A 22925-nucleotide genomic window follows, 5' to 3' on the forward strand; every position below is an offset into this window, starting at 1 on the left:
GGGTTGATATAAGAAGGGTTCGGTGAATGCGCATATGCAACTGGGGGGTTCGGTACCTCAAAAACGGTTAAGAACCACTGACCTAGAAGGAACGTTCTGATTTACCTTGAACCTCCACGACTGTGACCAGCTTGTCATCGATGGCTTCACAGACATATTCTCCAGAGTCTGAGGGCTGGAGCCCAGAGAGGACGAACTTCCTGACGACGCCGTAGCTGTCGATCCGGATCCGGTCGCTCGGTTGGAGAGCCTCTCCGTTGCGTGTCCACTCCACGTCGGCGTTCGGTCTGGAAACTTCACACTCCAGGATGAGGTCGTCTCCGGTTACCATCACATGATGCTCCGGGTTCCCAGAGTTCCCAATAATCTGCACAGGAGGTTCTGAACATAAACAATCACATTGATTAGCCTGGAGACGAACAAGGAGGCGTTTTAGTTTTAACCAGGGAAAAATTCTGACTGAAATCCCACAGAAAGTGTTAAAACACAAAATATTAAAGTTCAGGCTTTTGGCTTCCTCTTTTGATCGACACATCTGCTGTTCATTAATTTATTAAAACTGCTTATATACTTTTTGATAAAACTGACCTAAATCTTTTGTTTTATTGCCCAGAACTGACCAAAAAGCTGATTTTGCAGTTAAAAGTTAAAATCCTAACTGACCATTTCTCCTGTCTGAGCATAAAGATGAATATTTTTGAAGGATAATTTTTGTACAGAGATTTTGTGATTCAATATATTCATGTTTTCAGTTGTGTTTTTATTTTTATTCCCATTTTATGTATTGTTTTTGTTTATTTTGGATATTTAAAATGTCTTCCAGTTCCACTGTTATTCAGTAGAAATTAAAGTTTATTAATTTTTGATCGTTGTCATAAAAATGGACTGAAAACGACAATATTATCGTTTAGCACAATAATTTCTGGGACGATTCATCGTCCAGCAAAGTTTGTAATCATTCGCCAAACCTTCAAAACCCTTTTTATGTTTTGGATCTACAAAAGAAACGACTACTTATTTCAATGCAGAGCTGTCCAAAATGAGGCACGGGGGCCATTTGTGGCCCTTGAGATGATTTTGACCAAAATGTATTTAAATTGGTTTTATTTTAATAAGGCAAAAGTCTGAAGCCCATTTTATGTTTTGGATTTTTACTGATGCAGATTTAAGAAAAACTGTTTATTGTTGTTTAACATTTTTAACTTAACAAATTCAAAATTTGGTAATTTTGGCCCCCGGCACAAAACGCTTGGACACCCCTGGTTTAATGTATTGAGTTATTTTGATCTGATGACATTAATGACGGAGGTCAGCATGTCTACCTCTCACAGTGATGGTGAAGGCCATCTTGTCGTCTCCTGCGTAGCAGCTGTATTCTCCTGAGTCTTCCAGGCCGGCGTTGAGGACGACCAGCGACCGGAACACGTCCTGCTCTTCGCAGCAGTATCTCTGGCTGTCGTCGATCAGCTGACCGTCTTTGTACCAGCGGACGGACGCGTTGGCGTTCGACAGCTCACACACCAGAATGATGTCATCTGAAACTAGGAACTGCTTTTCTGTCTTTGCATCAGTTTTTCCAAGGATTCTTACAGGCAAATCTGTGAGCAAAACAAAGTATCTGTCATTACCTTGGCTATCAATGAGAAGTCTTAGGGTGAATTCACACCAGTCCTGATTAATCCGCTTTAAATGAACTCCAGTCTGTTTGTCTAGAAAACCCGGTTCGTTTGGGGACTGAATGCTAATCAAACTCTGGTCCTTCTACAAACCTTGGTCTCGGTTCGGTTTAAGTGAACTCTGGTTTGGTTTGAACGCAAATGTGAACACCAGAGATCGCTCCAAAAGCAGGAAGCAGACTACAGCACAGGGCATTCTGGGTAAATACAACCAAAACAAACATGTTAGCGCTAGCAGGAGAAATGGCTCGTGGTCTTTAGCCAAAGACTAAAGAGAAATCCTAAAACTACTAAAACCTGATGCCTCCATTTTTGTTTACATTTGGAGAAGGAGGAAGTTACGCTGAGTGTTTGCTTCAGAGGCTTTTGGTGCAGCGCCCCCACAGGCGAGGAGGGGAACAGGTTGCTCACAGGGTTTGGCTGGTTTGACTCAGAGCAACTGAAAATGCAACATGTTGCAACTTTTTCCCCAATCAAACCGAATCTACCGGACTATTGGGTGTGAGAACATCCTAAAAGAATAGAGTTCATTTTTTCTTTTGACCAAAATTGAACATTTTCTTCCTCTATCCTGCTGATAAAAACATGACCCACCCTGCACTCTGACACTGAAGTCCATCACGTCGTCCTTCGCGTCACACACGTATTGCCCGGCGTCTTCCACCGTTACAGAATGAATCGTTAACTGACGCGTGACGCCATCTTCCAGGATTGTGACTTTCCTGGAGTCCTCCACTTCTTCTCCATTCTTTTTCCAGGTCACCTCAGCGTTTGACCTGGAAACCTCGCAGTCCAGAACCAAAGTCTCACCAACCACTTTCTCAACTCTGCTCGGCATCTTCCGTGGGCGCAAAAACCGCACAGGAGGCTCTGCACATTTAAAAATCCAAGAAGTGTCAGTAAGATGAAAATACTGAGGCAGACGGATGATCTTTACCGTTTCTTTACCTGCTATGTTTACAAAAAACGTCACAGAATCGTCTCCGGTGTCGCACACGTATTCTGCCGAGTCTCTGACCGTCGTCTCAGGGATAATGAGCCTCCGGTAGACGCCGTCCACCTCCAGGAGGAGGTTCTCGCTTTCCTCCACCTCCAGTCCGTCTCGATACCAGCGCACCACCGCATTGGGCCGAGAGATCTCACAGCTCAGGACCATCCGCTCCGACGTCTGCTGACACAGCTCCATTTGGGACTGGCTCGGAGACAGAATCTGAACCGGAGGCTCTGGAAACGACATGGAGGCTTTTTTTATCAAAGTGACTGGAGACAAAGCTGGAGCCGCCTTAAGAAATGAGTGTTTTGAATAAAAAACACCAAATATTTCCAATTCCAAGGTTGGAATTATGTAACTGGATGATCAATAATTCAAATTTGGTTGTTTTTCTCCATTGGACATTTGTAGCACATCATAAAAACATCAGTCACCAATTTGAGAAGCTGGTAAACATTATCATTTTGCATCCAAAATGTTGGTGATTGATCCAGTTATTAGTAAACAAATCAACTCTAAACATTTTGGCTGTATGCTGCTCCTCCATGTTTGGGAATTAGTCTAAACATTTTATGTGGCAGAACCGTCAAGGTGCATCAGGAAATAATATTTTCCAACTACCTACATAGTTCCTGGCACATTTGGTAAAGATGTTGGAAAAGCTAAAAAATAAACATGTACAATGAGAATCGTTGTTTTTCTTTATGAAATTACCTTTATTACCCATCCCTCTTAGACCAGATGCTGTAAATGAGTTTAACAATTAGATTTTTTTCCAGTAAGACAGAAATCTACAATTACAGCATTTACAGCATTACAGCCTGGTAAAAACCTTTGCTAGTTTTAGAAGAGCTGCGCTGATTTATTGCCGCCGATTTCCTTAATTTTGGGAGATCAGTTATTGGTCGATATTTACACATGAAGCCAATCTTGTGCACTGATCTCATCTCCCTCAGTAAAGGTCCAAAATCATCCACTGTCCTCTTCTGCTCTGCTGTTAAAGGTTTGACTGACACACCGGCCCACCAGCTCGTTTCCAGTCGCCCGTCTGATGCCGACTCAGCGACTTTCTTGCTGCATTGAGCAACATTTCAGACAAAAAAATTGGTATCAGGCAAAATCAGAATCAAGCTTCTTAAAGATCGGTAATCAGCCAGAAAACTTCAATTAGTTCTCACGCTTTGCTTCGTGCAGAAGGTCTGGACCGTCGGCTATTGACAGCTGATTGCTTCCTGGAGGCGTGAACTCTGTTGAGGCTTTAAACGACTCAATCGGATTTCACCCAGTGGCTAACATCTGGCCATGATTTGACTGTGAAGGAAGCCATGAAGCTATTAAAGATATTAAATAACAATCCATTCCTTTTGGTCCAACTTTAATCGCTCAATAATAACTGACTGAACGGGTTTCACTTTCTTTAGGAAGATTTCTTGACCGTACTCAGACATGTCAGGTTGGTTTACGCTCGACATGTCCGCGCGGCGCTGCAGGGTCAGATTACATGATTTCAGCGACTTATACACATTTTCCACACCGCGGACCTCAGACGTTTTGTAAATACGCAGACAGTTCAGAGCGGAAAACCACAGTGGACTCAGGTTTGCAAAGACAGACATCTCTGGGTTTTTTCCGTCTAACCCCGCTGCCTAGTGTTGTATGGTTGCCATTAGCACCGTGTGCTGCCCCCTAGAGTCCATCTGAATATGAGTTATAATGGGGATGAACTGCAGAGAATAAATGCTGCAGAAGTTGGGCCGGCCTCATTCATCACACCTGAACCATGCTAGCTGCTTTGAGGACAAGCTGCTCTGCTACGCTACATGGAGCATCGCAGCGCAAAATTTTAAACTGAAATTCAAACAAACAAAATTCAAACTTCCAACGGCAGAATCAGAGAATTTACCCGTAATGCTAAGATGGAAGAATATGGAATCGTCGGCCGTGTCGCAGACGTATTCGCCAGAGTCTTCGACTCTGCTGCAGAGGATCTTCAGTCGCCGGTACGGACCCTCGTACTTGAGCTTGATGTTCTCACTCTCCTGCAGCTTCTGGCCGTCCTTGAACCAGCCGACGGCTCCGTTGGGCCGGGACAGTTCGCAGCTCAGGATGATTTCCTCAGGGACGTGGCGGTCGAGGTGGACGTCCTCTTTGGGGTAAACAATCATCACGGGAGGCTCTGCGGATGAAAAGTGGAATAAAAACGCATCAGATTTCCTGGGAATGTGTTTCCTGAAAGGTGATTTATTACCTCTTATGTTGACTTTAAATATTAAAATGTTGTCTCCTGTGCGGCAGGTGTATGCGCCGGTGTCAGACAGTTTGGCTGAATTAATGATCAGATTTCTCTTGGTGCCCTCGGCCTCCATTGATACATTATTGCAGGGCTGTATTTCGGTTCCGTCTTTGTACCACTGGACCACGCCGTCGGCCCTTGAGACTTCACACGACAGAATAAGCTGCTCTTGCTCCACAGCGGTTCGGAAAAGGTCCTTCTCTGGGATGTCGGTAAACGTTACAGGCGGCGCTGTGAGAAACGGTAAAAAAGCTCAGTTACCCTCTGAAATTCAGCATCTTTTCTTATGCAAATTCAGACTCACAGCACACAGAGTGAGGATCAGTTAATGTTCCTCTACGGCAAACTGAAAACATTTCAGAAGCAATGCGTTGGTGTAAGGAGACGGGTGGAAACATTACAGGTCATGGACATTTCTAAGAGCGTTAAAGCTGCAGTACGTAACTTTTATAAAGAAAATGTTTTTCACAGATTTATTAATGTCATCTTGTTATGACTACTGCCTTAAGAAATGCAAATTCTAATAAAAATATCTTGGAAAAAATAAAAAATGGTCTCAAAACGACAATCTTATAGTTTAGAAACAGGCTCAACAAATATGTAAGAATAAATAAATGTTTGATGAAAGTTACAAACTGCAGCTTTAATGGCGTTGGAATAAAATCCGTTATGGTGCATATGAGGATGGTCATGATTTGCTTTGACATATTAAAGGCCATGAAGATGTGAAGAGTGAAAATAACTTGTCAAGAAAAAGCTGAGCATATCACCTTTCACCTGGAAATCTTTATCACCGTCATCAGCCTTACATTCATACACCCCAGAGCATGATGACAGGGACGACTCCATGACCAGAGCTCCCTTATCGGGCTTTGACTGGACCGCTAAGCTCGATTCTATCCCGTCCTCATACCAGCAGGTTTGGACTGCAGGGTCTGAGTTCTCACCATGTACTCTGATCAGGTTTCCTGCCTCAACAGATTCGCTCCTCACTGCCTCTGAAACAGCTGAGAATCAAACCCATGCTATAGGACTTCATGTTCACTGAGCAACAACCGGACAGCAGTCAGGCTGGCGCAGTGCTGGGCAACATGTAGCAGAAAACACAACAGAATTGGCCGAGAGGTTAAAGGTTATCGGAGCTGGTCCGAAGTGAGTCAGATTCTCACAAACATGTTAGTGCTCATCTTTCTGCGGTCTGCCTGTCAAACAGAGCAGATTTACTTCATAAAAGCTAAAGTCTAAACCGCTACCGTAGCAACGCCAACGTTAAAAGCCATGAAATGCGGTCCTAAAGTCCCAAAAGGACCTTCAACAGAGGCGATAGCGATTCATTTCCCAAAGGACCGCGCCGTGAACAATTGTATGTATCTGCGTTTCCATTACAAATGTGCACAAAACTTTATCTATTTTCGAAAAAACACAATTTTGCAATTGCGATGTCTGGATTAAATAAGAAGTTAATTTGAAAATCTCACGTGAATAAACGTGGCTACGCTATTAGTTATTTTCAAAAACCGGCAGCGCCCGATGTAAACACTCATGAGATTTATTCAGAGGAGACGAGGCACCGGAGCGGCTACTGAAAACGGTAGTCGGCCATTTTACAAAAGAGCGACGGATTCAACACGTGAGAATGACGCAGAACGTTTTATGACCTGCATGAGGCTCTGAGAGCTTTGGTGGGGCCGTCTGCACTTTGTCCAGAAAAAACAAACGGGTCTCCCTCCTTCCGGTCTTCTTCCTCGTTGTTTCCGCCAGTAGTGACATCTGAACGTTAATGTGGCTCCCATCTATGGTTCACATGATGTGAAGACTTATTGAATTTTTATTATTATTAATTGGCTCATTTCCACTAAGCAGATAAGTTTTTGTAATTTCAATTTACCCAATTTTATGGCTAATGGAAATGCATCTATAGTATTAAAAAAAAAAACAATAATCAACCTCCTACTACTTCCTGTCGTCTTCGTCTCTTCCGCCAGACGTAACATCCGGTTGATGATCACGTGACTCGTATGATGCGGGGAAAAAAGCGTTTCCGTGTTTATTTAGATACGGCTCTAAAACAACCTCGTCCTAGCGCAGAAACTTTGATCAAAAAAATTACATTTTATTGAAATTAGAGTGTTTCTATTTATCAAATTTATTATTCTTTCAATGTGCGCAGTTTTATGGTCAGTCGTCGAGTTACAGTTTTAAAGAGAGTTGGTTGAAGACATCTGAAGGGCGGGACATGTTTCTCCCCAGTTGCATTTATCCTCGACTCATTGACAGAAAGTCCACTCCTGTACGTTCAAATTGAAAAACCGCTTGAAACAATTTGAAAAGCCAACATTGAATTTTAACTTGTGTTTGTTTGTTCTCACATGGTAGATTATATACTTACTCAGCTGCCCTGAAAGAACATAGAAGCAGTGTCTATTTTCGGGAAGCAGGATCACATTGAGCAGCAAACCACTGAAGCTTTAAATGCTTCATCATGGTCAATTATGTTTATTTTTATTAATCATTAGTGCAGGTTATGAGAGTTGTAGCTTCATTTTGCCTAATGGTCAGATAAGAATTAAAAGTTAGTTACTCTCACAAAGCTCAAAATACTTAGATCACCTGCAACATCCACCTTGAATTGAATACGGTTATCTGCAGCCTCGCAGCTGTACAACCCACAGCGCCCGACTTCTGCTGATTGAATCACCAGCTCCCTCAGTTTTTCACTGGTTTGGATTTCATATTCTCTCGTTTCCAGAAGCCGTTCTCCGTCTTTATGCCAGTGAACCTGAGCAGCTGTCTCTGAGACTTCACACTGCAGCTTAACTGGGCAGCCTGCTTCTACAAATTTGCTTCTTGCAACCTGTGGTAGCTTTGAGAAACTCGCAGGAGTAGCTGTGGATATTATGAGATCAGTTAAGCTTACATAGTTTCTGTTTTAAAGTTGTGTGGTTCGTATTTTGGTTTGCCTCAAGAGTCTGCCATACTTCATCCGAAGCTGAACGGTCGATGAGGTTACGGGACGTTTCACGCATTCATTCATGGCTCAGACCACCTGGGGAACACCCCACCCACTTCTGCAAACTTTACATCCCTTTGGCGGTTTGCACTGATATTTAGTTAAGATTTGTGCAAATCTACAAGGTTTCCCACAGAAAACCTGGTGAACTGGGATGGTCAGTTCACCAGTGACCCACCTTAAAAATTTTAAAAGTTTTGAAAATGTGGAGGTGCATGAGGGGGCATGATCATATGGAAATAAACCTGGCTCCATTCGTCTTTACTGTCAGTTAGTTGTGTTCAAAAAACTGTTTAGAATAACCAAACAAACTTAGCTTGGTGGGAGATCAAGTAAAGCCTGGTGGCCCGCCAGGCTTATAATACACCAGGGGAAACCCTAGTACATAAAACCGCATCTGATAAATGTTCCTTAAAAGTATTCGTGTCTTCTGCAGAGACAGAAACCGGATAGTGGAAGCGGAGAAGCTGGAGGGAAATATGGACATTGCTGTCTGAGCGCATTTCTGCATAATTCATGGCCACAGACTTCTGACCAATCATGCAACATTTCATGCAGAGCTCTGTCGAAATAGTTTGACCCAGGCCTGCTGTTGAAAAGCAGAGGCAGATGACAGAGTTTACATCTACGTCAATGAGAGCCGATTGTAGCACTTCGGATAAAGTATGAGCGAGCCTTAAGTGTTTACAAAGTTCGTCCATTTATTGATGGACTTGATTAGTTTCAACTTGTGCAAAAAAGATGCAACTTTCCCAAATTGATTATTGATGTGTTAGAAATAAGTTCCAGAAAGTCACCTTCAATGTCCACATGAAAGGTCACGGCCTCATCAGCGAGCCTACAGCTGTAGAGGCCAGAATCAGAGGCCTTCGCTGAGTGAATGATTAACTTCCTCAGGGCGCCGTCTCTTTTCATATCAAGGCCTGTTTTGGAGAAAAGCTCCACCTCATCTTTAAACCAGGAAACCTGAGCAGCAGGGTCTGACACCTCACACTGCAGGAATACTGGAGAACCAAGTCTAATCAGCTTGTATTTTTCTGAAAACGGGGTTGCCATAATCCTTGGTGATTGGCCTACAAGAGGAGAATGACAAAGGCATAAACAAGAGATGAATTCACAAAAACACTCATTCCAGCCAGTCACTTTCTCAAGACCATTTGAAGCAGAGTACACTTGCACCATGCAGACTAAGCAATCTCCCTTCACACACACAGCAATAAGCAATCACCTTTTACATCCACTTTAAAGGTAACGCTGTCCTCTGACGTCGAGCATTCATAGATACCAGCATGAACGCTTTCAGCCGGCGGGATGATTAGGGTCCTTGTCAGACCATCTGACTTAATTTCCACTTTGTCCCAAGACCCAAGTTTCATCCCGTCTTTGTACCAGTCGACATGAGCCGAGGGGTCATGAGAGAGTTCACAGCTAAGGGCAAGAGGTTTTCCCTCTTCGATGGATCTGTTACTGTCCTTCTCTTGCAGCTTTGAGAACTTCACAGGTAGCCCTGCAGTTGTGGGATATTCCAAAAGGAAACAGTAAATATTCAACTTAATTAATGCAATTTATTGAAGTAATACAAGAATTTTTGAAACTATAGCCTCTATCTCAAGTTTATCGACACAGCTAGCACAAGACAAATATCTCACAAAGCATATTAGACACAACGAATATTCAACAGAAAGACAAAAACCAAAGAGTGTCTAGAAGAGGAAAACCAAGAAGGCCGTATCACGTGACATGTCCAACGTCACACTTCGTCCACAACAGAGATTAGAGGTTGCAAACAAGAGCATGTTTTATGCTTACTCTCTTCTTCCACAGGTGTGTTTAGTGTGTCAAAGAATAAGAGACAAGAAATGCAACCTCTTTAATACAGTAGATATTCAGACTCAAACTGTAGGGAGAATGGCAGAGATATTAGGAAAGTAAAGCTCCTGAATTATTGTGTTAAGGTTTTAAAGGTATTTAATTTAACAGGGACCGTTTTAAATCACCAGGGAAACTTCCTTTGTGTATTAGAGAAGCAGAATATTAAAACAATTTTATGTTAAGTGATGAACTCCGTTAAGCACTCAGTGTTAGTGCTTTGCAAGACACTAGAAGCACTGCCAGGGCTTTTGTGCGTCACCTTTTACTTCCACAGAGAACTGGATGTCATCATCCTTTGACTCGCACCGGTACACACCAGTATGAGCTCGCTCAGCGGACGGCACAACCAGACTCCTCACGTTTCCCTGAGACTGGATGGCTACTCCGCTTTGAGCTCTGAGCTTTCTCCCGTCCTTGTACCAACTGACTTGTCCAGAGGCGTCTGACAGCTCGCACTGCAGAGCTATGGGAGAGCCAGCTACCACTGTCATTTTCTGGTCAGCCTCAGACAAAGCTGCGAATGTCAGAGGAGGAGCTACAGGAGTAGAATAAAATTAGTCAATAAGGCGCACTGGGCTGATTCAATGACAAGATTCACTTTTACCATCAACATATGGGTAGTGCATTTTATCAAACTAATAGTAATAATCTCATAAATTGGTAACCATTTACAAAATAGTAAGGTAATATCATGTCTTTATCAAATTAGCTAACATTCATCCATCTTTTCCACTGATTTTACACGTCAGGTAATGGAGGTAACGGGTCCAGACTCCCGGCAGGCATTCCCAGGCCAGGTAAAAATGTTTCATCCCTCCATCTTTTTCCTGCTCTGCCCAAGGGTCTCCTACCAGCAAGACATGCCCAGAAAACCTCCAATCAGGCACCTGAAAGGCATCCCAATCAGATGTCCCAGGGCCATTAGGTGATTCTTTTTGGTGTGCAGGATAAGCAGCTTTTTTAAGCACTAAACTGATGCAAACTTTGACTGTTATCTCTAAGATTGGGCAATCGTCACCCCTTGGACCAATGCTCACCTCTGAAGTCCTAAAACAACCCACTGCTCAGACTTTGATCAGTGAGGCAATTCCTCCCAGTCATGCTAGTCGAGTCCATCAGGGTCTAGAGAGGCTTTAGAAATCCCCGGCTGCTTTCACACGGCACACCACCAAGCATGCCTCCTTGCCCTAAAGCTAAAAATATTCTAATTTGGGTGCAGAACTTTGTGTCGTCATCTGGGCAAGAAGGTTGTAGTCTGGCAGCATCTGGAGCGTTTGACATACATGCTGAACTGAATTCAGACTTTATGATTTGGAAGGACACAGCCAATAATTTTGGAGTAAAAGTTTGTTTAAAAAGTGACAGAAATGTGTGTTTTTGTGTCACAAGTGGTGTCTTACACAATTGTCTCTCCTTGAGATCATTGTATTCTGGCTCTGAATTAGAACAATACATGAAAACAAAACAATGAATGGATCCATATGTTACCCTGAGGAAACTGTCAGGCAATTTTCTGATTGGTCTTTTGATAATCACATGATATTACCTAATGAACTACATTATTATCAAACTTTCACTAAACTGTTCAGCTGTTTTTACTGATATGTAATGTAAACTATGATGTACACCTGGAAATCCTTTTAATTCATATTTGTGACCTTTTTGTTGGACACGTGTTTCTCCATTCTTGTCCTCCAGGATTTCTGCCCTGCATGTTTTAGGTCTTTCCCTACTGACTGCAGTCAGTGGTTGATCAACAGGCTTCTGCAGCACTTGATGGGATGCAGAGGAGGTCATGCAGTTACTTAAATCAGGTGTTGTTGCAAAGAGACACATCTGAAATATGCAGGGAAGTGTTTCCTGAGGACCAGAACTGAGAAACACTGTAGTACGCAGAAAACATGCTCGTAAAAGTCAAGAACAGTGATTTAGGGAAAGTTTTAAGCCAATGGATCCCAAATATTTGCAGTGGTAAGGAACTACAACCTAACCCCCTCAAGTATTCCCACTGAATACTTGAGCACCTCTAAAAGTTCTTGTATTTGCCTATTTTAATAATTCAAGCACCAAATACATGCTAAAATATGATAATACAGGTAATGGAAGCCATCTTGGTGCTACTGTCGAAGCTACAATCTACGATCTTCCTTATCTTTGTTCTTGTGGGCTTAGCCAGTCAATGCGAAGGAAAATTAATGCAACTCTTCGACTGGCTGCTTTGCAAACACCAGCCGATAGCGCCAACCAGCTTTGTGTCGAGGTATTTCAGCTTCCAAAGCTGTATTTTCTTTCAAATCTTTAAGATACGCCCCACAAGAAATCTCTACAAATGGAATTACGTTGCCAAATACTGAACCGCAAATAGGCAGGCGCCCACTGTGTTTCTTTTTAATAGTCACTGCTAAACAATTTATCTGGTTCAGAATAGTATTTCTGTTATAGGTTGGTGAGTTTTATCCAGACTGAACAAAGCTTGGTTGTGCCAAATTTGTATAACTTTACAGATAATCAACGCCAACAGGAACAAATTAAGAACAATTTTTATGTTTTCTCATTCAAATTTGCATAATAAATGAATGATCACCTTTCACATCCACATAAAACTGCACTGCATCATGTGATGTCTTGCAGATGTAAATTCCTGCATGAGACGGCATTGCTGATTGGACCGCCAGCGTTCTGACGGCGCCCTGTGTGAGCAGGTTCTGCCCAGATCCTTCAGACAGATTTACTCCATCCTTAACCCAAGTCACTGGAGCACTGGGGTCTGATATCTCACATCGTAGCTCAATGGGTTCACCAGCTGCAACAGCCTTGTTCCTCTCAGCCTCTTGAAGAGTTTTGATTCTCACTGGCAGAGTTGGGGATGCTTGAGGTAACATCAAGAGAGAGTCATCACTATTAATGACTATAACAAAGTATCTGTTAAAATATATCAAGAGCAAAGGTTCAAAGATTAGTCGTGCCAAAAATATTCTGACGTTAAACAGAACGGTTCCTTGGTTAGACTTTAGCTAGCCACTTAGAGTTAGGTTTTATAACTTAAATGTTTATTCTTTTCTTTATTTCTATAATTTCCTCTAGATTACCCAAACTCAATTTAACTTTAACTACTAAAGTTTTAGTATAGACAAAGTCAGGTGAGTAAATGCAAAGTTTTCAAAATGTCAAAGATTGCAAAAAAGCAATCTTGGGCTTACACAATGTCAACATTGTGTCCATCTATTGTTTGCTTAATGCTAACCATTGAAATCACCTTCAACAGCCACCTTATTAGCAGTGACATTGTCACTCCAGTGACTGTCATGTGTTCTTGACAGATAATTCCTCTCTGACTGGGATTGCGTCGATGTCTTCTTGGTGTCATAAAGGTCTGGAAAGCAAACGACAGAACTTTCTTCACGGTGGTTTGACTGGTCCATTTGGTCCTCTACGGGCTCCAGGTTCTGATGATGAATTTGTTGGACAGTTTTGTCCTTATTTGACAGACATAGCAACTGTGGAAGGTTGGATGCGGACTGTCCAGTGTAATTAAATTCGTCCAACGTGACATATGTATTTGACGTAAGATGTTCAGATTGGAAAACTTCTGCCTCATTATTTGGACACAAACCTGAGGGAAACAAATCCTCTGATAATGCAGCTGATGTCTGTTTGGCTAGGTTTAGCTCCTCTGGCCGGTGAGTTGATGTCCTTAAACAGTTGTTTGGCCTCAAACAGAGGACGTTCCCAGACGGAGAGCAATCTAGGAGCTTTTCAGGAAGAGCAGCTGGTATTTGTATGGACCCAGAGTCTCTGTCTGACTGGACAGTAGTTGTCTGTGTGGATTTTGAGCCCTCCTCCGGTGTTACAGTTGAATCTTTTAAGAGCTCAAACCATTCCTCCTGCTGATGAGGACCAGTTTCTAAGGCTGCATAAAACTTGTCAGGTTGGTCTGTTGAAGCCTGCATGGTGTTTGATGCTCTCCCCGTCAAGGTTTTTATAGTCTTATGGAGGTTATCTGGCTTTAGTTGACTGGTTATTTTCTTTTCAAAGTGGTTTATCTGCATTGACGGGACAGGATCCTCCAAGTTAAATTCAGTTTGTATTGGCCTAAAGTGGGATTTTGTGGTACTGCAGTGAGATGTGGATCCATATGTTGGCTGAGAGGTTGGTGTATACTCAACGTGAACTTCATCTCCCCCACATCCAGTGAAGGTGCCAGAATTGCATTGTGGGGACGTCTGGGTATCTTGGTCAGAGTAAGCCTCTTCCGCAGACGTGTTCCTTTCTTGGTCGGAAGAGAGTCTTGGCGATGTAGCTATAAGCATTGTGGTGTACACAGAGAAAGGTTTTCAGTTGTTGGCGTTCTCATTATTTCTTCTCACAACATATTTTACAGCAGTGGGGGTTAGCATGAAGTTATGGGATAATCCATTGCAAAGACAATCAAGAAGATCGACCAGGATTGGTCTTAAAGCAAACAACATGTCTCCCTTACAATGCCTCCTGTCATGCCATCAATACTAATCCCTTTAAACCTAAAAAGGGAATTATTTAGTTCTCTTAGGAAAAGACTTCGTTGTCATTGCAACAGGCAGATGTTCAGGGCAGCAATGTGAATGACAGGATCTTGAGATGAATAGGACAAAAGATGGACTTTAAGAGTTGCAAGTTGTAAGCAAAGATGACTGTTAAAATGAAGAATGAAGTGACAAACACAACACAGAGATTAGTAGGAAAAGCAGCTGCACAAAAAACACGTCTTTGATTAAGAGCTGAAAGTATCAGTAAGATGACCAAACATCAGGGATGAAAGTGTGATAAAAGCTGTTTTCTAAAGGAAAAAAGATTTACAGATGGCTCACATGACTGGGCTAACAGTGAAATAACCACTACGGTTAGTGGCATTTATGGGCTGGGTTAACATGGATGACTGATTTTAAAAGCTCAAATCACCTTTGACTTCCACAGAGTTTTGGGCTGATGCATCAGCTACCTCACCAACCTGGTCACGCGAGTGACACTGCTCTGCTGTTCGGACAAAGCCAAAGAGAAAACAATGAGGTGGGTGAAAGCTTCACGCATGTAACTAAATTCTTGAGTCTTAAATGTGCAGAGACACCACCTTTCACGTCCGCTCTTAACGGCACGCCGTCAGACGCGTCACAGCAGAACCCGCCATCATCCGACAAGTGTTGGGACACAAGGGCCAAGATCTGGCTGTGCTCTTCAGTGTCGGGTTCTCTTTTAGGATAAATCTGGGTTCCGTCTTTGTACCAACAAGCTTTAGCAATGGGATCTGAAATCTCAAATTGCTGAACAATTGGATATTGCTCTTCGGTTGACCTGGTCTTCTCGTCAGGGTCAAGTACATATGTTGGAGGGGACACTACAAACAATCATTAGGGAATAAGTTCAGTGCATACTGACCTTATTTCTACCTAACGACAGTCTTTCAAAGATGCACACAGAGAATTGGAGCTATATATGCATATATATGACATTTGCAAATGAGAAAAATCACCTTTGTTTACTACTATTAATTTGGCCACATCATCTGCTGTTGCACAATAGTATGCTCCAGAGTTTGAAGGATGAGTTGGTTCAATAACAAGGGTCTCCTTGACATCTCCCGTTTCAAAACCAAATGGTGTGCTTGAATAGGATTGTGAATCTCTCGGCCATGACACCTGGCTTGCAGGGTCTGAGCTTTCACCAACTGGTTCAGGTGGACGGGTTGCTTCGAGTGTCTGCAACCCTCCAGCCTCCTGGCGGGGCGGCAATGTTGGAGCTAAAGATAGTGATTCAAAATGTAACTGGACTGAAGAAAGGCTGAGCCCTGGAGGAATCTGTCAAATCTCAAACTCAATGAAAAACAGCATTGCTTTTACATACTAAACACAAATCTTCATTCTGTAAGTAGAGATTATTTTACAACACCTTTCGGACACACACCTTTAGACACAGCATCACATAAACAGGTACAGAAATGCATATAAATGTTAGTCATATCTAGTGTCTATGAAGCTTTAGGATTTGCTGTAATAGTGAAACAACTGTAAAAAAAAATATCACCTTTATCATCCACAGAGACGTGGACAGTGGCCTCAGTGGTTTGGCAGCAGCACTGCCCTGAGGGCAAGAGCTCAGGGGGTGGGATAACGGGTCCCGGCGGTGAGCCGGTACTTTGTATACCCCAACCCTTTTGCGGGTCGAGCTTTTTACCATCTTTACTCCAGCCGACCGGGACAGTGGAGGCTGCAAACTCACATTCCACCTTCAAAGGGTCGCCCACCTCAAGGGACCCGCTTCTCTCAGCGTCAAAGATAGTAGAGTATGCCACAGGTAGAGCTATCATTGGGAATTCAGGACAACTAAATAAACCCAAGGCTGTGGAAACACCTTTCAAACAGATAGCTACTGAGCAGAAGATAAAAAGAGCTTTGGAGACTTTGAGTTGAGAGAAAGCCACAGCAGTTACACAGCAAGTGACAATAAACAGTCGTTAACATTTCTGTTCGGTTGTGCGAAAGAAGCAGCCATCAAACCACATAGTTCTTAAGCAGGGTTAGTTAGTGGCACCTTGAGAGAGGAGGTGGTGGTTACGATATCAACACTTAAGAAAGGAAGTGAAAAGTCACCTTTGATCTCCACTTGAAACTCCACGGTATCATCGTCAGTGGCGCATCTGTATAAACCAGAGTGGGACACCTCTGCCGACTGAATAACTAAGGTTCTTGTGTTGCCCACTGAATGGATTTCTAATCCAGAGCTGGAAATGAGCTTCATTTCTTCCTTGAACCAGCAAACCTGGGCCTCGGGATCCGACACCACACACTGGAGAACTATAGGGCTGCCAGCTTCGATCAACTTGATCTTCACATCCTCAGGAATAGCTGAGAACTTCATAGGTGGAGCTACAGATATGTTTAAAATTTATGACAACCTTCAGTAAACCTCATGTCAGCCATTTAGAGTATTGTTTATAATCTAATTCCAGACAGCTTAACTGCTAACAGGTTGAAGGATAAACATGTTGCTGCACATTCAATGGCAAGAAGAGCAAAACATCAGACAACACACAACAGTATCATAAGAGTTAGTGGCTTTGCTGAAAAGGAGCTTGTTAATGTTTCTCATGTTGAGGAGAAAGAAATCACCTGTGATCTCCACACTGAAGGTGACGGCGTCGCCCTTTGTCTTGCAGCAGTACAAGCCGGAGTGAGCGACTTCTGCTGAATGGACGACCAGTTTCCTCGATAAGCCTTCGGCTTTGACATCGACTCCGGTCTGAGGGTGGAGCTTTGATCCATCTTTGTACCAGTACACTTGGGCAGAGGGATCTGAGAGCTCACACTGTAAAACAAACGGCCCGCCTGCTTGGATGCTTTTGCTCCGTTCAGCATCTGGAATTGTGGAAAACCTCACAGGTGGGGCTGAGGAGATCGAGAGGTAATCGGTTAGGTGGTGGAAGCTTTAGAAAAGGATATCTTGTTTCTATAAACCCCTTACACAAGATCTCACCCCCATCTCCCTGCCGGAGGGAAAAAAACCGCTAGCTAACAATTAGTAGTAGCAAATTAGTAATACCTACATCTCCAGGCTTCAATTAATTAATCAGATAGTAAGTAAACGAATCGTCTGTTTGCCCTCCAGCGTTGTGCAGGTGTTTGTGATTTCCGGAAGTAAACAATAACATGCAAGGGGTCCATATATTATATAAGAGTGTATAAGAAAGAAACAATAGATTGTACAAATGACACAAAAAGGCTGATTTTATAACAGGATCTCAACAGAAACTACAGCCTCTTACCTTCGACTTCCACGTTGAACCTGATTACATCGTCAATGGCATCACAGCAGTAGACCCCTGAATGCGAGAAGTCTGCAGACTGGATGACAATTCGTCTCATCGTTCCCTCGGACTGAATATGAAGACCTTCCACAGTTTGCAACTCGACGCCGTTCTTGTACCAGTGCACCGGAGCAGCAGGATCAGAGAGCTCACAGTAGAGCACGATGGGGTTGCCAACTTCCACAAACTTGTTTCGATCCATTTCAGACAGAGGTGAAAATTTCACAAGTGGAGCTGTAGATTTTAGGAAAGAGATTTCTGTCATTACCAACTGTTTACATGGAAATTAGTTAATTTCCTCTTTGTTCTTAGGTTGTTCCAGTTCTGAAAGCCTCTAAAACGCTCTTCCTATTGTTATTCACATAAATCATGGTTTCTACTGGTGCATTCACACCAGCCCTGTTTAGTCCACTTTAATCGAATTGTAGTTTGTTTGCCTAGAAAGTTTGGTTCGTTTGGAGAGGTGCAAATGCTAATCAAACTATGATGGCAACCAACAAACCAAACTCTGGTCTGCCTACAAACCTCGGTTTCAGTTCTGCTGAAGTGAACTCTGGTGCGGTTTGAGTTCATGAATCAACACCAAGCAGATTGGAGACCGCTCCAAAGCAGGAAATGGACTACAGTGCAGGGCATTCTGGGTAAATATAACCACTAGCCTCGTGTTAGCGGGAGAAATGATTCGTGATCTTTTGTAAAAGACAAAAGAAGAATCCTACGACCCCTGAAATCTGATGCCTCTTCATTTTTGTTTACATTTCAAAGGAAGTTGCTCTCAGTGTCTTCAGAGGTTTTTGTGTCATTTCCTTCAGTGGTTCTTGGTGCAGCGTCCCCACAGGCTAGGAGGGGAACAGGTTGCTCAAAGGGTTTATTGGTTTGACTCAGAGAAATATATCCCGTCCCTTGAATCTCACCCTTTGACTTTACTGTCACTTAAATTTAACCTTTTTTGTATTTTCCCAAATACTCATCATGCCTGATCCTTCAATGATTCCTTAACTACCATTTCCAGGTTATCTTTAGGCACCTGTGGAGTCTTTAATGCTATAAAGTTATAAAATAAACTATGCATACCTTGAATGTACAGAGCTGCAGAATCTCGGATGCCGTAGGCAATGAATGTAATCTCCGCTCCGTTGTCTGCGTCGCGTACTCCTCGGATACGAAGAGACTGGTGTGTCCTTGACCGGCGGAGGGAATAACGCTCATCGTCTTGAAGCTGAGTACCATTTAAGAACCAGGTACCAATCACCGAAGCAGAAAGCTCGATGGTGAAAAGAGCATCTTGTCCCTCTGGCACCAAGGCGTCCTGTAGAGGAGCTTGAATCCTGGCGACAGGAACTGCAAACAAAAATGACTTTATTAAAACACTTAACAATCAGTGAAAAAAGGGTTGGTTATTGTAGCCGGATTACCTAAATGAACAGTTCTGGGGAACTCAACGTTGTTGCTTTTTCCGTATTTATTTACACTACAAATGCGAAAGCGGTAATCTGCTTCACATGGGACACTGTCTCCCAGGATCTCCACTGAGGTTGCAGAGTCAGTGGTCAGGCACTGCAGCCACTCCTGCGAACCGGTGCCTACTTCCTGTCGCTCAAGCACATAACCAGACGGAGGGTTCTTCCGTGAATCTGGGGCGGGAACCCACGAGAGGAGAGCGGCGTTTGCACGCTCCGTGTTGATCTGAACTCCTACTGGACAACTTGGAGGACAATGTCGGGCCGCTAGAAACAAAACAGTGAGGTTTTATAAACCTTAAAGCTGTAAATGTTTGAGCTTTTCAGAGCTTAATGCAGTAAGAACTGGAACAAACCTTTCACTCTTAACTGAGATGAAGTCTTGGACCGGCCAACGAGGAAGGTCACAAGGCCAGAGTCTTGGGGCATCGTGTTGACGAAAACCAGGATGTGAGTTCGACCAAAGGACTTCAGGATGGTCTGATGCGTTTCGCGCAGCTCGATGCCATCTTTGTACCAATGTATGTCCATCTCTTCTTTCTCCACTTCAACACAAAAGGCGGCATTTTCACCTTCCAAGACATCCACTTTCCTTGGAAGCTTTCGCAAAATTGTACCTGGAAGAAAATAAGTTTTATCAACCAACCAACCATGTGGGATTGAGGAAGGGACATGAAGGTATCCCTCTGCACAGTAATACTCTCCAGAGACTCCTTATCATTCCCACAGAAGAGCAAAACATCTCAGATAATAAATATTCCAGGTGTTGCTTTCTAGTCTGATTTCTTTGGATTTACGTAAATCTGCTTTGGTGGCATAAACAACTGAACTGTAAATCCTCTGTGGAGCTTAAAACTAATCAGATTCTAGAATATTCTACTAAATATTTGGGTGCCAAAAGGTGAAGGCGTTGGCATCTCCAAAACAGTTTTCCTAAACCAGGTTTCATTGTGATTTACAGACATTATACCTGTCTTATGGGATTCATCTGTTGGAAATTACTTCACAAACTGTGAAGCTACAGCTATAGATATTTTTTTTACCTTACTACCAGTAGAGAGGTCTGTATTCTACTGGAATGCCATCTACTGATATCAGAGCCACTTGGTTTCATAAGTACCTTGGAAAACCATTTTTACTTGAAGGGGAGCCATTATGCTTCAGCCAGGATTAGTCTGTGGGCTGGTAGTTAGTTTGTTTATGCAGAAAATCTTTATCAGATGATGATATTTCACCAGTTCTGTCCATTTTAGGTCCTTTCAGAATGAGCTGTTTTTGGGCTTCTGTCACTTTTATGCGTCTCAACATTTACTATTGCATTTTATAAACAAAAAAAATATTTCAAATAGATGTGTAATTGTACAACCGTACATCTTTGACTTTAGTCAAAGCAATTTCTGGATGGTAAGTAAACAACACTTGTCTTTTCCAGCAGCCATTGTACAGTGGTAAAACCAGCTGACTAACTCTGCTTGGGCTCTGGGTGAGGGCTAGTGCCTGCTCATTTGGAAAGTTTGTCAAATGGCTTGTTTTCCAGGCAACACAAAACAAATGACTTGCTGCCAGAAAACAGCTGGATGTTTTTAAAGCACTTGGATCATTTCTGTATGGATCATAACTCCACTTTGACATAAAGAGATAATAACTTGCCAAGATGAGGTATTGTATCATACAGACTGTAAACAACACTACATTTCTATAAGATGTAAGTTATTTAAAATGAATAAATGAAATGTAATGACCTTTTACAGCTACCTCCGCGATGCTTCTGCCCCCATCAGGCATCTCACAGAGGTAAATCCCATCGTCATCAACGCCAATGTCCCGAATCGTCAGCCTCCGTTTGGTTCCCCACTCCTCCATTCCATATTTGGCCCCCGGCTGCAGCCGTCTGTCCTCCAGATACCACGTGATGGGAACTGAATCTTCTGGAACTTCGCACTCCAGAACAGCTAAATCCCGTTCCCAAACTTCAAGATCATAGAGAGGCTGCTTAAACCGGACCGGTGGCTCTGCAGTCAAAGGTCATAAATGAATATTGGTAGTTACAGTTACAAATGTATGCAAGATAAAATACATTATACAGTTTAGAGAATGACAACAGTAAAGTCTTAATACAGTTTCAACTGCCACGCCTGCTCTGGTAGTGATTGATAGGTCATCAATAGTTGATCGGCGGTGCCAGCCGACCAATTCTTGGTGACCATCAGGACTGACATCCAGGTCTGTCGCTATAAGTCAATTAATCGCATGATTAATTAAAGCGATCTAAGTAATTTCCATGGTTTATCCTTTTCTTTTTCTCTCTCTTTCTACCAAAAACTGGATGACAAAGTCTTCAGCCTGGTGTTTTGGTCTCAACTAGCCTTTTCTGTGAAGGATAAATGTGTTTACAGAGACTTTATAATTAATTTTATTTGTGTTTCTGTTGCTTCGTTTACTTATTTTATTTAAAATGCCTTCCAGTGACAGTGCTGAATATTTGTTAGAATTTAAAGTTTATTGATCTTTGAGAATGTGATTGCATCATACCACCATCATGTCATCCAAAAATGGTCTCAAAACAACAACAACAACTTCTGGGACAATTTATTATCCAGCAAAATTTGTCAGAGTGACACGCCTGCTAAAATCTCTGCAGACCCCACATATCCTGGACACAAACCACTTTTTTCTCCTATCAGATGCATTTTCACGACAGATATTATTGTTTTATTGTCCAGCCTACCAACAGAAGCCTGATGCTAATTGTGTTGCAACCAGTAGACTTCAGCTCAATAAAGCTACAAGTATTAGCTAATGTAAGTTTGATGAGATAAAATGACATTTTTATGCTAACTAATGTGCCTGGTAATGCGACTGGTTATCCCTGGTTAGCCTCAGACATGGCAGCTGGCAATGAACAGCGATTTACGTCCAAATCTAACCATTCCTGTCGGATGCCAAAGTGTTTCAGTCAAGCCACTTAGACGTTTCCGTGTCAGCATGCCAGGTTGTTGCATCATGTGACCCCTCCACTCGTATAAACCCAAAATAAAACCCCAATCAAACTCCATGGAGTGCTGGTCATGCTGTGCGACAGCTCCATGAGGGATCCCCTGTGTCTGCTGACCTTCAGTCTGTGTTTTGCCTGACTGTCACTCCAGCAAATGTCTCTGACACATTGCAGCAGCAACGCCACCTCTCAGGCGCTTTACTGCCTGTTCTGGATGTTTCAGCTCCTCGCAAAATAAATCATTTACATATCCATCGCTGGTCTGCGCAGCTAAAGAAAATTGTTACATTATCGCCGGACACTTAGTGCTTCGCTGTTCTCGTCAGTGAGTGTACTCAGGATAATTTGACCCACAGCTATGTTCTTGTAGTGACACTATAAATTCAGATATGTTTTATGACAGATTCCAGCTAAGCAAACGAGAAATCGAAAGACAAGGAACTTATTTTGTTGAGGAATGGGAGGGTTGTAAACACTCAGAGGTGTTAGATAGGGAATAAAGTGCTTGCAACCGACACCAGGAGACGGTACCAGACAGTTGTAAACAACAGAATGTGGGCTTTATTTAGCCATCTGTGTGCAGAGCTCTTCGTTTCCTTATCATCGACGCTTTCTTTGCCTTACCGATATTTTGTGAAAACCAGTTGCAAATATTTTGAGTGGCCTTTCATATTCTAACTAGCTGCGAGTACAGACAAAGAGTCTGGTCACAAATGTTATATTTACTATCTCAAACTGATCCTGTGGTGACCTTAGTTTAGAGTTTCTCAGGCCACGTGAGAAACATAATA

At 42.7% G+C, this 22925-nt stretch overlaps 1 protein-coding gene across 15 annotated transcripts in view; it reads right to left on the reverse strand.

Moving 5' to 3' along the window:
• The window catches only part of obsl1b (obscurin like cytoskeletal adaptor 1b), a 44498-nt gene that overhangs the window by 16696 nt on the left and 4877 nt on the right, over positions 1 to 22925 (reverse strand). The window contains exons 3-26 of one of the 15 annotated variants that reach the window (XM_008404266.2): positions 20882 to 21151; positions 19496 to 19756; positions 19095 to 19406; positions 18754 to 19020; positions 17638 to 17913; positions 16985 to 17260; positions 16466 to 16741; positions 15900 to 16175; positions 15349 to 15615; positions 14950 to 15213; positions 14781 to 14852; positions 13087 to 14142; positions 12427 to 12711; positions 10102 to 10377; positions 9199 to 9477; positions 8768 to 9043; positions 7571 to 7846; positions 5731 to 5967; positions 4916 to 5191; positions 4571 to 4843; positions 2625 to 2900; positions 2271 to 2546; positions 1323 to 1598; positions 106 to 381 (exon numbers count right to left, since the gene is read on the reverse strand). In XM_008404266.2, the coding sequence (XP_008402488.2) occupies positions 106 to 381; positions 1323 to 1598; positions 2271 to 2546; positions 2625 to 2900; positions 4571 to 4843; positions 4916 to 5191; positions 5731 to 5967; positions 7571 to 7846; positions 8768 to 9043; positions 9199 to 9477; positions 10102 to 10377; positions 12427 to 12711; positions 13087 to 14142; positions 14781 to 14852; positions 14950 to 15213; positions 15349 to 15615; positions 15900 to 16175; positions 16466 to 16741; positions 16985 to 17260; positions 17638 to 17913; positions 18754 to 19020; positions 19095 to 19406; positions 19496 to 19756; positions 20882 to 21151 (7155 nt within the window). Of the gene's footprint in view, positions 1 to 105; positions 382 to 1322; positions 1599 to 2270; positions 2547 to 2624; positions 2901 to 4570; positions 4844 to 4915; positions 5192 to 5730; positions 5968 to 7570; positions 7847 to 8767; positions 9044 to 9198; positions 9478 to 10101; positions 10378 to 12426; positions 12712 to 13086; positions 14143 to 14780; positions 14856 to 14949; positions 15214 to 15348; positions 15616 to 15899; positions 16176 to 16465; positions 16742 to 16984; positions 17261 to 17637; positions 17914 to 18753; positions 19021 to 19094; positions 19407 to 19495; positions 19757 to 20881; positions 21152 to 22925 lie in introns of all 15 variants that reach the window. The other 14 variants (XM_008404267.2, XM_017303278.1, XM_008404265.2 and 11 more) reach the window with 14 other exon arrangements.

The sequence above is a fragment of the Poecilia reticulata genome, linkage group LG2 (genome assembly GCF_000633615.1).
Source record: "Poecilia reticulata strain Guanapo linkage group LG2, Guppy_female_1.0+MT, whole genome shotgun sequence".
NCBI lineage: Eukaryota > Metazoa > Chordata > Actinopteri > Cyprinodontiformes > Poeciliidae > Poecilia > Poecilia reticulata.